Genomic DNA, 17003 nt, shown 5'->3' with positions numbered 1-17003 from the left:
AAGCCAGAATTATGTGTAATCTCAGGTTAACTTTTGTGCTAGTTTTAAAAATCCAGTAGATTTAATCAAAATATTTTCAGGTTCTCATTCTGAAGTACCCTGCTCTTTGAACTTTTTTTCTAGCACCTCACATGTAGACACCCAGCTGTTTTCCAAAAAAACCCTTAACTCTCCTAAAGAAGAGAAACTGTATATATAATTTTAGTTTATGTGACTTTTCTGTTGCAGATTTTACCTGTGGCTCATACAAAAATACATCCTGATCAGGTACTGTGCATTTCCTATTGATAATATACTCAGTTTAATAACTTGTATATGGCAGATAGACAGTTGTTCCAGTATCAGGGTAAATGGCATGTAGTAGCACTAATTATGTCAAATTCAAGTGTTTGCCATCAATTGCGACTGACTCATGGGAACCTCAGGAGTGTGGGGTTTGAGGGTGACAGAGGAGCAAAGGGGGTTTACTATTGCCTTCCTCTGCACAGCAACCCCCGTCTCCCTTCATGATCTCCCATTCAAGTACTAACCTTGGCCATCCCTGCTCGCTTCCAAGCTCTGACAAGATCAGGCTTGGCCGGGGTACCATCCTGCTTAGTTCAAGCTTAGGATCAACTTATTGTTTACCAATGATCCAAAGTCACATCAGTTCCCTGGTCATATTTTTTTTTCCTGCTCAATGTTCACCACTGTTGTGCCCGGCATATAAAAGATCCAGTCGGAAATAACAGATAGCCTCGCATCTTTGCTCCCGCTCACTGCGGAATGACTTCCAAGCTATTGCGTAATACCCCCGGAGCAGTTTCTTAGCAGAGAGAAAACTGAGCTTAGAAAGTACCCTGCGTCAGATCTGTGGCATAGAAGGCATTTGAGTTAGGAAATGGAATGTATATTTGATAACAGTTCCCCATAAGATGTACAGTGTGAAGGGGTACATTTTGTGATGCTCAGTAAAGAGTCAGGATTAAGCAAAACATTAAATCTTGGGTTGAGGTTCTTCCACTGTTTTACCTGTCACCCTGAAGATGAAGACTGTGGTTCAGAAAAAGACTGTGGTTGAAAACACAGAGGAGACCTAGAGCATTTTGAAGACTCCCAGGTTTACTGTTGCATAACTTTCATGGGGGCTTTGTGTGCCAGCTTGGTTGAGATGCCTGGGAAAAGATGAATAGAGAATGTATTGATAGAAGGTTTATTTCAGTAGAAAAGTCTCCCGTTTATGGAAATTGTCTCGTAGTGCATATTTTCTTTGTTCTCAGAAGCAAATGCACAAGGTGATGTCTCAGTCATTTCTTTGATAAATGATGTGTCTATTTGACAAATGTTGTTCTTTGTTTCAGGAACTCAATGAAAGTGTTCAGCAGCTGCTGGCCACCAGAATTGCTGTTTATCTGATGACATTTTTAATAGTAACAGTGGCTTGGGCAGCTCATGTCAGGTATGGAATTAGGAGTGCACAAGCAAGACTTTCAGGGAGCATTTCCCCTTTCCCACAATTTCTTCTTTCCCTTCTCTAAAGGCCCCCATGGCTCTGTCTTTTTCCTGCTTCCTTCTCTCTTTCTTGTTTACTAGCAGATTTACCTTTGCCTTTTATCTTTTCAGTTTTCCCTCCCTCCTTCCCTCTGGCAGCCTCTACCTAGGAGAACTATGTCCTAGTTGCATGGTACATGAGCCCAGTTGCACAGTGGGGAACCTGCAAGTACCTGCAGAGGGCACCTTATTTTCCACTGAATCCATTTCCCCACACTATCACACTATTTCTATTTTCCCTCGTTCCTGGCAGACCCCATATCCCCACCTCTTTTTGTTTCTTTCTCTCCTTCCTAGCTGCCTTCCTCCCCCAATCCTATAAAATGGTTTACGAGTTAAGTGCAAATGATCATGAGAATTGAAGTTGGTTTGCTGAATTAGACCAAATGTCCTTCAAAAAATATTCTGTTTGCCACTAGGGCCAGTAAGATTGCTGGGGGTGGGTGGCAGTGCACGGTGGCGGCGGCGGGGTTTACAGGCAGGGCATCAAAGTAACGTTACTGTTAATGATCAGGGAAGTGTTACTCAGTGCTGTATCATCTTTCAGCCTGAAAGCACTGTCTAGACCTCCTAGCTAAAAGTGGAGGATAGACCTATTCTCTGTGTCTAATCTGCTCTGAAAGCTCTCTGAAGCAGTGACCATGACATCATCTTGTGGCAGTGTATTCCAGAAGATGGTTACTACTGGATGCAGAAATACTTCCCTCTGTTTGCCTCTGTCTATCTTGTACATGCTCAGGATAGTATATATGGTTCTCCCACCTCCCTTTCTATCCTCATACCGACCCTGTGAGGTTGGTTAGGCTGAGAAAGAACAACTGGTCCGGAGTGACATATTGAGTTTCATGGTCAAGAAGAGGTTTAAGTCTGAGTCTTCCAGGTGTGATTCTTGGTCTAGCATTGCATCACTAAACCATGTCAATTTCACAGCATTAATATTTTTTAAAGAGCCCTTCTGATCATTTTGAAATGGTGACCCAAATAGTAGGAAGAACTACTGTGGTATGGGTGGGGAGGAGCGAGAAAACCCAAAGAAAGCTAACAGACGGATCTCCTTCACTTTCCCTGCAAAGGAAGAGGAAAAAGTCACACTTAAACAGATTTTGGGAACTGCAGCAATTTTCTGATCTAAGGGCAAAGGGTGACTGCCGAAGAAGGGAAATCATGTACATATCCAAGAATCACACCCAAAGGGAGTGTATACTGAATGAGAAAAAGACCACATTTGTGTAAAAGTCCTGAATATCCATTTGACAGTTATGGATCTTAAAGCCTGTACTTTTTGAAAATATGCCTGTCAGTGTTTCTATGGCCCCTTCCACACACGCAAAATAATGCGTTTTTAAACCACTTTCACAACTGTTTGCAAGTGGATTTTGCTATTCCGCACAGCTTCAAAGAGCACTGAAAGCAGTTTGAAAGTGCATTATTCTGCGTGTGTGGGTTGAGCCTATGTTTCTTTCATCACAGAGGATCATCAATGGCTTCCTCTCTCTGTCTCTCTTTGCAGACTTTTTCAAGTGATTGAACTCATAGATGATGTTCTTGCACTTCTAAACTTGGTGAGTCTTAATCTGCAACAATTATTAAAAGAAAGTTCATTTATTTGTATAGGATATTTCTATATCACCGCTTCAGACTCCTGCATGAGGCAGGTTACACCTGAAATAATAAAGCATCAATCAAAAAACACCATTAAAACAAACGGAGAGGCATAAATAGCATGAAATTATCCATCAAACAAGCCTCAGACCAGAAGCAAACCATTAAAAAAAACCTGGAAATATAAAGCCCCTAATTAAAAGCCTGGGGAAAAGGATAAATTCTGACCTGGTTCCTAAGCGATAACCCACCAGGCGAACCTCAAGGAGGTGAACATTTCAAAGGCAAGGAACCACCACAGAAAAAGCCCTGCATCTAGTTACTACCTCTGAAAGTAGGGGCACGGAGAGCAGGCTTTGAGGGGCAGATCTTAACTGGTGCACTGGATAAATCCAGGAGGAGATGGTCCTTCAGGTGTTCTGGTCCCCAATCATTAAACAGTTTGTGGTTTGCTGTGACTTTGAGTCAGTGCAACAAAAGTATTTGAATTAAACATTGCAAAAAAGTATTACGAAATTGAAAGTTGTAAACTTCCTGACAGTGAGGGCTGTTTGACAGCGGAATGCACCACCTTAGAGTGTGGTGGAGTCTCCTTCTTTGGAGGTTTTTAAAGAGGGGCTGAATGGCCATCTATCAGGAGTGCTTTGATTGTGGGTTCCTGCATTGTAGGGGGTTGGACTTGATGGCCCTTGGGGGTCTCTTCCAACTTTATGATTCTGTGTTCCAGAGCACAGTGCACGCTAAAGCACAGCCTCGCAGGAAGCTCTCCTTTTCAGTATAATGAATTGAACGGGAGTTGCTGAAGAACTCTGCTCTTGCAAAACAGGCATTCATTTTAGTGAGGCTAGCGTAAGAGAACTTTTCATGGGATTAGCTGTGTGGTCTAATGCAAGAAATAGGAAAGTGGTCTGAGGATAACACATGACTACTTCAGTTGGTATGGAACCTTTATGGCATATAAATTTAAGCAAGGTTATTCTTTAAAAAATGTAAGCACAACAGATATAAAACTATCAACATTAAAATAACCACAGTGCTAATGTTATATAGTTAAGAACCTATAATTACAATTGTAATTAATAATTGTAATTAAATTACAATTGTAATTAAAAATTATAAAAGCAAAGAAATTTAGCTGTCTGTTCAAGAACATCTGTAACTTACTCATTTAGAAGAAATACAGTCTTTTCTTGCTCAGTAAGTTCATTGCTGCCCAGTAATAGAGGTTCTAGCAACCTAGACCAGGCAATGCTGTACAGAGGGCAATGAGGATCAACTGTTTCTTGACTTTTCATCTTGCAGATGCACAGTCTTTCATGGTGAGGGAGTTTCAGTTCCCTCCCCTGCCTCAAAGAAGAAGGAAGGATGTTGCATCTTGCAAGTGTAAGAGCACGGCATAGTTTAGGCTCAGGTATTAGATATAAACATTTGGCTATGCTGAAAGTTCTTACTGGAATGCCTCGAGAAATTGGAGAGCAAAATTTCCTCACCCCAGAAACTCAAGTTCTGGTGCTCTTGCTCAAACAGCTTACTTTTAATAATGCAGCGCAGTTCATACTCTCTCTCTCTCTCTCTCTCTCTCTCTCTCTCTTTCTCTCTCTCTCTCTCTCTCTCTCTCTCTCTCTCTCTCTCTCTATCTATCTATCTATCTATCTATCTATCTAATTTTTAAACCACCCACCCCCGAACAAAGCCTGTTACATGACTAACTGGAAAATCGATTGACTTAAATAGCTTTTAGGAATGATTCCTATGTAGGATTGTGAATGTCTGAGATAGTGTTTCTTCATACTGTCAGTGTACTTCATGACTGTGCTGATTAGGTTTGGGAAGAACCCAGGAGCAAGAGTCTTCATCATTCGACACAGTATAATTTATTTGAGATTCCTTTTTACGTTGCCATGCCCAGTGGTAATCATTGTCGCACCACAAAGACAAGGTCTGCAAGCCCAGAATATACTGTGGCTTTCTCATATGCCTCATATGTTCCTTCCCAAAATTGTGGCAATATTGATGTGGAGAGAAACTGCAGCACAGGCTTCTTCAGCGAGTCCTAGGGCTTTGCAGTGCAGAAATGAGTATCAGCATTGCCAAGACAGTAATGTGAAGAGGCCCTTTTTGAGAGCCAGTGCAATGTAGATGTTAGACAGTTCAGCCAGCACAGGTTAACTAACATAGTACCCATGAGGACCATGGTGTCTGCCAGTACTTCCCTTGGTGCCCATCAAATTATATTAGTGTTTGGTGTCAGGTTTTTTTTACTGGTTGTCCTCATTCAAATAAAAGGGTTTTCCACAACTGCAAAACAAGGAGGAATGTATTGCATTTTGCTCCGTCTCCCATATATTTTGATTTTTGGTTCCATCACCTGGGGCAGCCATTTTGGAGTTGTGTTCACCTCCCGCTCTAAAAATTCCAAAGGTGGCTGCAGGCTCAAAGAAGTTGGTCAACCCCGAGTTCTGCCATGGAAGCTTACTGGTTGACACTGGGCCAGTCACACATTCTTAGCCTAACCTACATCACATGGTTTCAGTGAGGATAAAATGAGGCTGAGGAAGTGCGGGTGTACGCCCCTGCCCCTGGTCCCATGTCCCTTGGCCTTGGCAAGCGGCAAGCACACCACAGCAGAAGGGATAGACCCACTTGCTCTGGGAGGAAGGGGTGGGCACCATCTTGGGTGAAGAATAATATATACCCATTGGGGGGGGGAAATCAGGGGATAAATCAAATCAATCAATAAATACGTTGTATTAATATTCCTCACAAGTGACTTCATATGTTAAATCCCACTTTCCTCCTCCTAGGCCTGTATGATGCTGATTACTTTTTTGCCATACACGGTAAGCAACTACTGTGTTTTTTAACATTTGTTATTACTGCTTTGTTTGATTATTAGCACCTAGTGGGGAGGGGATACTGTAGAACATTGTAAAGACAGAAGTATACAAAGGGTAGAGCCAGTGGTGAGATTCAGCCGGTTCGCACCAGTTCGGCAGAACTGGTTGTTAAAATGGTGCTTGTAAACAACCAGTTGTTAAATTATTTGAATCCCACCACTGGTAGACCCCTTAGGGGATGGGGTGGTATATCAAAACTAACATATAAATAAATAGAAGTCATGATGAATTGTAATAAAAAGATATAAAGACAAAAAAATAGCCAACTGGTTTGAAACAAATACAAGGTATAAAAGGTATAAACCTAGTTTAATATATATGCAATAATCTACTCATAATTACCCTACATATTCATGGACTGTGCACATCAGCTGCAAATATTACTCAATATCGCTCACGCTTCACAAACTGAAAACAGAAAACCAGCCACATTTCAATCCATGTGAAAGCTACAGTTGCTAAGATGAAGTTATTGTTTCCTTGAAATGTTTATGACCTCTTTGTTCTGTAATATTAAACATGCTCTAAATTTGTGGGGTGCTGTGTGGTTTCTGGGCCGTATGGCCGTGTTCTAGCAGCATTCTCTCCTGACGTTTCGCCTGCATCTGTGGCTGGCATCTTCAAAGGATCTTCAGAAGATGAAGATGCCAACCACAGATGCAGGCGAAATGTCAAGAGAGAATGCTGCTAGAACACAGCCATACAGCCCGGAAACCACACAGCACCCCAGTGATTCCGGCCGTGAAAGCCTTCAACAATGCTCTAAAATAAATTATGCAGCAGAGACATGGTGCAGGATTTCTAATTCATTATCCCATCCCACGCCAATATGCTGTGCTAGTTCACCTCTCCTAGGACCCTGCCATGCTACTTGTATATGTGGAAGCTAGAAAGTATAGATAGCATTAGAGCAAACTCCAGAGTTTTCTGTTCCAAGTCAGAGCATTCTGCAGACCAGTCCCAGCAACCCCCAAGCTAGCATCCAGGACACTGTTGGCTTGTGTGTCCTTGCCAGCTCTCTTGAACCTGTTCCTCTCAGTCAAGCTAATATTGCTAAAAGGAATGGGCCACCCAGGACCATGCTATGTCTGTACTCAAGGAAGGCCCTTTCCACAGAGTTTGGCTGCCCCAGGTTCAGAGTTGTTGGGAAGTAAGGTTTTTTTCTTGCTTTTCCACACCACAGAGCCATCCGCCTCTTCCTGCTCAGGCTCAAATGGTGTTCTGCCAGATAATTTAAGGAAATTTTCATCAGTTTTCAAATGGTCTTGTGCTAATGACTTGTAATAGTTTTCCCGTATAAAAAGGCTGTTTCATGAATCAAGCTACTGATCCATTTGGTTTCTGGCAGAATGCTGTACACAGGCATTTGCTTATGTAAAGAATCATAGGAAATTCAGCTCTTTTTTTAACAAAATTCCATTCTCTTCAATATATGTCAGATTTCAGAGTACTTCATCATCTGTTTCAGACTTTACATGCAAAGTTTAGAAGATTATATTCTTGGTACAACTAAAGATGAAAGGGTGGGTGGGAGTATAACTTTTAAAAAGCAGTGTGCAAATGAATTACTTATGAATAACGTGTCTGGTCTCACATTTTTCCTTGCAGTTTTCCTTAATGGCCTCTTTTCCAGAAGTTCCATTTGGCATTTTCCTGTTCAGTAGCTGTGCTGTTGTAATTGGCTTTGTCCAGGTACAGTTGTCGCTCACCTCAGTATTTAATTAGTTATCTCATTGAGTCCAACGTTGGTCAAGATGGGGCAGAATATAAATCTGATAATAAATAAATACATTTACACCGCACCTTTCTCCCAGTGGGGGGAACCAAAATGCTGTGCACCATTCTATTTTATCCTCACAGCAACCCTGTGAGGTAGGTTAGACTGAAATTGTGTGACTGGTTCAAGGTCATCCAGAAAGCTGACGTTAAGTCCATTCAGTCCCATGGAGGGCTGTTGACCAGCTGGGGAAGTTTGTTGTTGTTCCCACCTCCCCATGCCAGCTGAAAGCCCTCCGGAGGTGGCAGGGAGGTGCAATAGTGGTGCCCTATACCATCACCTTGGGCTTTGGATGGGGCTGCCCAAGTCTCAAATCTTATATCTGCATAGACTCAAATGCAACTTAACAATCCCTGCATTCACATGGAAAAATTGCAATGGAAACTGTTGCGGATTGAAGCCACATGCATGCTTCACAGATCTGTCTCCCTCTTGCCCTTGCAGCAGGCTTCAGGCCCCTTCCGCACATGCAGAATAATGCACTTTCAGTCCACTTTCACGATTGTTTGCAAGTGGATTTTGCTATTCCGCAGAGCAAAATCCAGCTGCAAAGTGCATTGAAAGTGGATTGAAAGCGCATTATTCTGCATGTGCGGAACAGGCCTCAGCTTGTCTACGTTTAATCATTGCCTCTTGGATGGTAGGGCAGGCCAGCTAGACTGTTACAGCTAGCCTGTAAGACCGAATTGTTCCACCGGGCTTTTGGGGGGGCCGGCCACTGATGAGCACCCCTTTCCCCCCCTTTCTGCCCCCCTTTACACTCTGGGCCTTTAATATTGATGGGGGCCCTCCGCTCTCTGATTTTGTTTCCTTCCAGGGTGGGTTTATGAAGTTTTATACTGGACACCAATGTAATTTTGTTAATGTAATTTTGTTAATTTGCTGTTTTAATGGGGTTTTAATGCTGTTTAATGGGGTTTTAATGTGATTGTTGCTTTATTATGTTGTTCACCGCCCAGAGCCCTTCGGGGGAGGGGCGGTATATAAAATCAATTATAAATAAAATAAATAAATAAATAACCTGTAAGGTGTTGTACTGATATAAAGTTTTCTTCATTCTGCAGGCAGTCATTGTCATGTACGCATTCCACCACCCGTATCTGCTTAATCATCAAATTCAAGTGTCTGAAAACCAAGCATTTTACAAGTACCACATCTTGAAGATTATCCTGCGAGGACCAACCCTTAGCTTTTTTGCTGCCATCTTTTCATTCTTCTTCATTCCAATGGTAAGTTAAGTGGGGCTTCCCAAACTGTTTGCCACTAAAGGTGCCGGCCTGTGCCTTGAACCATTAAGCCAGTCTGCTAAATACAACAACCGTTCTGTGGATCCCACCTAAAAGATCCACATGTGCAAAGGAAGGGGAAATTCGCCTTCATACAGCAGATTCCCAGTTTCTCACTGATATTGCTCCTGGAGCTCTTTCCCTATGAATACTGCTTCGGGGGGTGGGAGGGACAGGGGAGTTGAAGAAGAAGAGAAAGTGGTTGAAGAGGACAAAGTCCTGTACTTTACTGGTCTGTCTGTCTGTCTGTCTGTCTGTCTGTCTGTCTGTCTGTCTGTCTGTCTGTCTTTCTTTCTTTCTTTCTTTCTTTCTTTCTTTCTTTCTTTCTTTCTTTCTTTCTTTCTTTCTCCTGGTATGTAAGCAGCAACATTTTCTGAAAAGTGATTCCAGAGTGCAGGATTTTGTGTTTGTTTATAAGAATTCTTCTGTGCATGAAGATGCCGCTTGTGATACTGGAGTGTCTAGACAGTCATGGGATTTACCTGATGGGGGTTGGGGGAGGGAATCCCAGGAATTCCAGGAATATCACTGTTGCCCAGCAACCAAATAAATTGGACTCCCTTTCATTTCATGTGACATTGCTGCACAAACCGTGAACAGTAATTTAACAGTACATAGTACGGTTGACTTAAGTTGCTAATGTGAATTCTGTTTGTGGGTCATATACCTGCAGTTTGTACCTGACTATATCAAACACATAATTTTTATAATCTCCTAAAATGCCTGACAAGACTGACAGTGATGGTGGTGGTTGAGCAGGTGTCTTTGTGTAATGAGTTCACAGCCCTGTTCTGAGTTCTGTAGCTTCAGGGTAGATTCTACACTGAGAAAGAAAGAAAAATAAAGATAATGAAATATTCTCCCCTGGAAGCAGTCCTTCCTTTTGGAGGAAAGGATAAAGGTGGATGGATGGAGTCAGTAAGTATTGTGCATGGCTGGTTAAAGACGGGCATTCTTGAGAGTAGAAGCCCCCGTCCAAAGCATCATTAGGGCTCAACCGTTATGGTATGCACAGTGCAATCAAGGGCCCTTTCCCCACTTACCCTTTTCCGAGGGTTGCTGCGCGCAATTCCCAGCGCCCGGCATCCCTGGCGTGCACCCGGGCGTCCCCACAACCCCGTGCTCTGCGCGGGGTCATCAAAAGGCGCCCTTTGAAAGAGCGCCAGGAATGCCTCGCGCTGAGGGGCGCGACAGAAGCAGCGTCGGGGCGGCTGCGCTGTCGCTGTCCCTCTCAGTGGGGAGTGCCGAGGGACCCCGCGCTACTCTCCTCGAGTAGCGCGGGTCTTAAGGTAAGTGGGGAAAGGGCTAAGGAGAGTTACTCCAGTCTAAGCCATTCATTGGGCTTAGATTGGAGTAATTCTCTTTAGAACTGCACCAACTAACACTGAATTACTGCACTGACTTAGGAAAGCAACAATGTTGGGGAATTCTTTACAGAACACTCACCAGGTTCTGAATCACTGAACAAAAAACATATCAATGATGTTTTTTCATTACTTTCGCAAGTAAAAAAGTTTGTTTTGGTAGCTTGGATGAATTTTTTTAAAAATCCATTGGCTGCAACATCACTGCCTATTTCCATCCTTCCTGGAAAGAGACAAACTGAAGCCAATTACCCACGGCCGGTTCTGCCCTGCCCTTCCCCAGCTCTAGCTTTCCACAGGTGAGACAAGAGAAAACCCATTGAGACAAGAAATCTTAGGTCCGAAGAAAGCTGGCAGGAAGAAAATGGATTCCTTTGAATGTGGTGTTGGAGGAGAGTGGTACAGATACAATGGACCGCCAAAAGGCAAATATGTGCGTTCTAGATCAAATCAAACCTGAACTATTTCTGGAAGCTAAAGTGACTACATGGAGGCTACAGTCACATTTTGAGAGGGCCAGAGCCACTGAAAAAGACAATAATGGAAGGAAAATTGAAGGCAGCAGGAAAAGAGGATGACCCAACATGAGATGGCTTGACTCAATTAAGGAAGCCAAGACTGTTAACAATAGGGCGTTTTGGAAGTCAATAATTCATAGGATCACCATAAGTCAGAAGTAACTTGGCAGCACTTCACACACATACACACAGCTTGTGTAATGAATAGCCCTTCCTAGATGTTCCTACCGTATTACCGGTACATAGATTTTTCAGTACCAGTCAGGTCACCCATTAACTTCCATTTTTGCATCTCTATCATTATAGAGCACCAACTGGAAAATTTCACCTCTGCAGTGCGGTTGTTCATCTGACAGCTGCTCTTGTTGAATTAGACATTGGCACTTCTTAGCTTTATGCCACCCAAGGTATATTGTTAATATAGGAAAATATTAATCCTGTTTCATACTACAAACAGAACAATTCCAAGCCTTAAAGGATTAATGTGCTCTTTCCTTGCAGTCTTACGTGTTCCTGGGACTTATTATATTCTTCCCGCATATCCGTCACCTGACCAACTGGTTTACGAGCCGGATAGATGGTGAGTAAGAGGATGGTACATGGGAGACAATAGTTTTGTGCTGAGGACTGAAACTCTGAGAAAAAAACAACAGTCTTATGATCACTCAAGTTGCAAATCAAGGCTGCGGACAAAACCCAACACCCTATCCTTTATGAGTGGCACAGTTATAGTACAAGGATTTTCATCCATGAAGTGCAATGTACCCATTCCCAAAGTAACCTGAAATTCTGTTCCCTGGGTGTCACTCACCAGTGGTTCCTGCAGAGGAGTAGCTCCAAGGGGGCAGGGGGGGTGCGTGGCGCACCGGGTGCAGACCCCTGTGGGGGTGTGGCGAGGGCGTTACAGACAGGACGGGGGCAGAGGACGCATTGGTGCACCGGGCGTTTTCCCCCCTTGCTACGCCTCTGGGTTCCTGGAATATTGGCAACATTTGACTGCAGTCCATGATTCGCTCCCCTCTAAATTTTACAAGTCATGTTGTTGTTCTAGAGAAAAGAGTCTGGTTATGTGCATCCTGCACTTTAAATTACTTCAGTAATAGAATGAACATCCAAATGGGAAGGGCGTGCTATATCCAGTTCTTTCCAGATATTCAGACACATTCTTGCTATGGTGATGGAAAAGGGACAGATGTTCTATCTACGGAGTGCAAAACACTCAGGGAGGGGAGGAAAAAACCTCAACCCAGAAACAACAGGTTACCAAAAATGTTGACAAAAACCTATTAGTGGATGGAATAACCCATCGTTATTCCGTTCTTTATTAGGTTTTTTGTCAGTCTTTTTGTTTACAACACAGTGTTCATTCTATAGATGGCTAAATGTACAAGGGGTCATTCTCGAGCTTTGTTCCAGTTAGGATAGAGCTACATATCTTTTTTTTTTAATTCTTATTTTCACATATAGTCTGCCGTTCTCACAGGAGTCAAGGCAAATTACAGCGGAACTGCTCAAGACAGTTAGGAAGCTAATTACAAAATCTGATAAAATTTGTAATAAAGCTAATCAGTCAGTAAGCAAGTGATTTATAAAATGTAATGTTTAATTGTAACCACCAAGGTAAAACATAATGCAGAAGGGCTGCGATTGAAGAATTGGGAGAAAAGGACGTTGTGTCACAGTTCTCCTGTCTCCACAAAATTGCCCTTCTTAGCAACTCTGTTTTGCACATTCTGTGAAATCATAGACGCGTGGAGGCCTTCACACTGGCCTCAGTCAGACGGTTCCATAATGTCCGTGAACAAACAGTTGCCGATTTTATGAATACACAGCTTGGCACCTTTAGAGGGCTTTGCTCTGGTGAGCAAAACTGTTGTAGTGGAGATCCAGTGTATACAAACCCAAAGAACTGTAAATAAATTAAAACAATGTTTTCCTCCAGAGCAGTATAATTGCCTGTGCAGGTTCATTTCAGCATGCTTCAGCAGTTGATAGTTCCATGGGAATGTCAACTCAATGCATGGCAGCTGTGAAAAAGGCAAACTCTATGCTGGGGATAATTAGGAAAGGAATTGATAATAAAACTGCAAAGATTGTCATGCCCTTATATAAAGCAGTGGTGCGAATGCACTTGGAGTACCGAGTTCAGTTCTGGTTGCCACATCTCAAAAAGGATATCGAAGAGATAGAAAAAGTGCAGAGAAGGGCAACGAGGATGATTGAGGGATTGGAGCACCTTCCTTATGAGGAGAGGCTGCAGCGTTTGGGACTCTTTAGTTTGGAGAGGAGATGTCTGAGGGGGAATATGATTGAAGTCTATAAAATTATGCGTGGAGTAGAAAATGTCGACAGAGAGAATTTTTTCTCTCTTTCTCACAATACTAGAACCAGGGGGCATCCATTGAAAATGCTGGGGGGAAGAATTAGGACTAATAAAAGGAAACATTTCTTCACGAAACGTATGATTAATGTTTGGAATATGCTGCCACAGAAGGTGGTGATGGCTACTAACCTGGATAGCTTTAAAAGGGGCTTGGACAGATTTATGGAGGAGAAGTCGATCTATGGCTACCAATCTTGATCCTCCTTGATCTGAGATTGCAAATGCCTTAACAGACCAGGTTCTCGGGAGCAGCAGCAGCCGCAGAAGGCCATTGCTTTCACATCCTGCACGTGAGCTCCCAAAGGGTTCTGGTGGGCCACTGAGAGTAGCAGAGTGCTGGACTAGATGGACACTGGTCTGATCCAGCAGGCTCTTTTTTATGTTCTTACTTGTGGTTTGCAGGGCGGGAACAGGAGCTGCCTTTAGAGTCATTTACTTTTTATCTCAACGAACCTCTGAGCAAGGAAAGAGTGGAAGCCTTCACTGATGGAGTTTATGCTATTGTAGCAACCTTATTGATTCTGGATATATGGTAAGTTTTCATCAGCCGTATGAAATGTACATCCACTGTTGCACTTAACTGTTACTTTACATGGGAAAATAGCGCTTCTGTATGTGACTGTCTAAAAATCCATTTCTGCTGTCTTGAACATAGATGACAGTTGTACTAGCCTGCACAGGAGGAAGATCTCTCTGCCTAATGCACTCAAAAACAATTTCCACTTTGCTTTGCATTTGTAGTTCATAGCCAGGCCCATTGATACTGCCTGCAAAGCAATTTTAAATTTTCGGTCCTACACAACTTAATATACTGAGCAGTCCTAAGCAATTATATCCTTCAATGGCATTGAAAGGGTGTAATTTTGCCTAGGATCACACTTAGCCTACAACACATTCTGCACAAGAGGAAGACCAGAGGCCATAATATTATGATATGAAATGCCATTTTTCCTCTATCTCCACTTTTTTTAAAGCATCCTGATGAAGAGTTCTGTAGAGCTCAAAAGCTTTCTCATTGTTTTCTGATATTTTGGTTGGTTCTAAAAGAATGAGATTCCCTGTCTTTTGCTTTTAAATGTTGTTTTTACATAAATATAATTTGCAAGAGTCACACCCTTCTTAGCCCATTGATATCAAGAGGCTTAGACGCGTGTGACTGTTTAGGACGGCACTGTATATTGGATTGTACTGGATACAGAATTCAAAATTGCTGAGCAAATATTTATAAACATTAAAAACGTAATGTAGAAATTGAAAGTGTCATTGTAAGATTTGGCTTGATGCCTGTGTATAGAGCCTAACGCTATCCCCCTCCCCCACCCCCCACAGTGAAGATAATGTTCCTGATGCTAAAGAAGTGCGAGAGAAATACCAAGGACATCTCATCAACGCTCTGAGCGAGTACGGTCCAAATTTCCTTGCCTACTTCGGCTCATTCGTAACCGTTGGCCTTCTCTGGTTTGTCCACCATTCACTCTTCCTTCATGTGACGAAAGCAACTCGACTGATGGGCCTCCTGAACACCCTCTCCTTGGCTTTCATTGGAGGGCTCCCTCTCGCTTACCAGCTGACCAGTAAGTTTGCAAAGAAGTCTCACAACGAAATAGAAACCATCCAGGTCAGCTGCGTGACTATTTTTTTCGGTAGCATCTTCCAGTTCGCCATATGGACCGCCGCTCTGTTCTACGAAAGGGAAACGTTGCATCCTTATGCTAGGTACGGCGGCAAAGAACATGCCTTTATGTTTGCCAAGCTTGCTCTTTACCCCTGCGTCAGCCTGTTTGCCTTCTTCCTGACTTGTATCCTCGGTGAACTGAGCGCCACCATCTTTCATCTCATGCAGATAATTGTCCCATTTGCCTTCCTCGTGCTGCGTATCTTTGTCAGAATAGCTCTGATGGCAATCAAGCACATCATGTCCCTGTCCAGGCCACGGGAGAATGTCTCGGAAGAAGAGGAAGCGTGTTTGTCTCCTCCCGAAACGTTGTCGTAGGAACTTTGCTGTACTTTTACCATGGTAACGGTGGGATTGCTATGCCTCGAACTCATCTGACTTCGTCAGCTGGGTATATTCAACTTATAACTTCGGTCCCTGTGTTCAAGCAACACAAATGCTTGCAGTATAACCAGATCACTGATGCAAACTCCCAGAAACTGAACATCATCACACTGCTGCTTTCTGTCTGTCCCTCTTGTAGCTGGGCATGATCAGTCATGGCTCAGTGGCATTTTTGGTTGCCTCTGTTTTTTGGAGCAACCTCCTGAACAGGCAGGAAGGCCTTCATGTTTTCTGAAGAGGCTGAATTTTTTAGAAGGGCATTCAAGGCCTCACAGCAAGGCAGCCGTGTGGAATGTTTAGATGGCAAAGTAGCTGACATTTGCTGCAAGTTCTAATTTTAATTCTGTGGGTTTTTTTTAACTCAACTTGGATCACATATTTCTGGGAACAAGTTAAGCTTGTCCTGTTTTAAATGGATACCTACCCAAGCCCCTGTCCCCATGCATTACGTACAGATTAGCATGTGGATTGGTGGGTGAGGTTAACAGGATCTTCTCTATTTGACAGTCTCGGTCTTCTTGCTGGGAATAGTTGTGGAGGAAGAGCAGGAGGTTTGAGAGAATATTGTGGCTTTATCTCTTTGTTTGTGAGGGGTTCAAATAAAGTCAGGTACTAGTTATCCTCTATAAAAGCCATGTGCTGATAGGCAGAAATTCATTGGCTCACTGTGACCAGGATGACAGGTATTAGAAAATAAAGTGAGCATGTACTATAGGATGCATCAGTGCTGATAGATGTACACCTGCCACAAGAAGTCGACCTGTACGGTAAGGGGCTGTCTGGCGCTTGAACTGAGACTAAAAAAGTGACTATTGGATTGTGAAGCCGGTGCTGCCAAGAAAACAGTTCATTCACGACTAGAAAAACTGAAAATACTTGGGTTTCCCAGGTGCCTAGAAATTTTAAGATTTAAATCAGCCTCATCCAGATCTCATGCTGGCTTCAATCCAGAATTGAAGCTGGCGCCATTGGGATGTTCAGTGTTTTCCAAGCAGGGCTTCATACAAGACCCATACAAGACCCAGCTGGATAGTAAACGTAGGTCAGCCCAGATAAAAGAAAGGAAGTGCATTCCAGTAGGCGTGTTAGTCAACTGTCTAATAATTTGCTCGTTTTCCCTCTTATCGTTATAGTGTTTTTTCTCCCAAAGTTTTTCTGTCCAGTTGGGAGGTGCAGTCATCCAGGCCTTGCTTAAGCTGTAAAGCTGCCTCTTTTTTATGGATATTTTCATTAGCTTGAAGCAAGAGCGGGGCCTAAAAGTTTGACACCACTTCCCCAGGAAAAGTTCAGATTCTGTATCTTTAAAAAAATGGTGCAGAGATTCCCCTTGAAAAGCCCTACATGAGCTAGTTTACAAAGTTTCTCTGCTTTCCTGTTCACTGCACTTTATTATGGACGTAAAATGATGTTTGTGTTTTGAGTGACTTACGATGCTACCCGTGTTGTTATATGGAATAATTTTTCAGGTGTGGAAATCATTGTGTTGCATATTAAAATTCACCCTCAAATCCAATAGGTGTTTCTTTAATGATCTTTGCTTGTTTAAAATGAACTGAGTACTTTTTGATTAAACTTTTTAAAAATTAA

At 42.8% G+C, this 17003-nt stretch overlaps 1 protein-coding gene across 1 annotated transcript in view; it reads left to right on the top strand.

The window, feature by feature from the left end:
• TMEM175 (transmembrane protein 175) overlaps nt 1-17003 on the top strand; it is a 20668-nt gene extending 3665 nt beyond the window's left edge. The window contains exons 2-10 of the mRNA XM_048503704.1: nt 229-267; nt 1341-1438; nt 3041-3092; nt 5937-5972; nt 7638-7721; nt 8871-9035; nt 11476-11554; nt 13760-13889; nt 14687-17003. Of these exons, the coding sequence (XP_048359661.1) occupies nt 229-267; nt 1341-1438; nt 3041-3092; nt 5937-5972; nt 7638-7721; nt 8871-9035; nt 11476-11554; nt 13760-13889; nt 14687-15350 (1347 nt within the window). The 3' untranslated portion in view covers nt 15351-17003. The remainder of the gene's footprint in view (nt 1-228; nt 268-1340; nt 1439-3040; nt 3093-5936; nt 5973-7637; nt 7722-8870; nt 9036-11475; nt 11555-13759; nt 13890-14686) is intronic.

Source organism: Sphaerodactylus townsendi, linkage group LG07 (genome assembly GCF_021028975.2).
Source record: "Sphaerodactylus townsendi isolate TG3544 linkage group LG07, MPM_Stown_v2.3, whole genome shotgun sequence".
NCBI classification, from domain to species: domain Eukaryota; kingdom Metazoa; phylum Chordata; class Lepidosauria; order Squamata; family Sphaerodactylidae; genus Sphaerodactylus; species Sphaerodactylus townsendi.
This window is presented reverse-complemented; position numbering and strand designations above follow the sequence as displayed.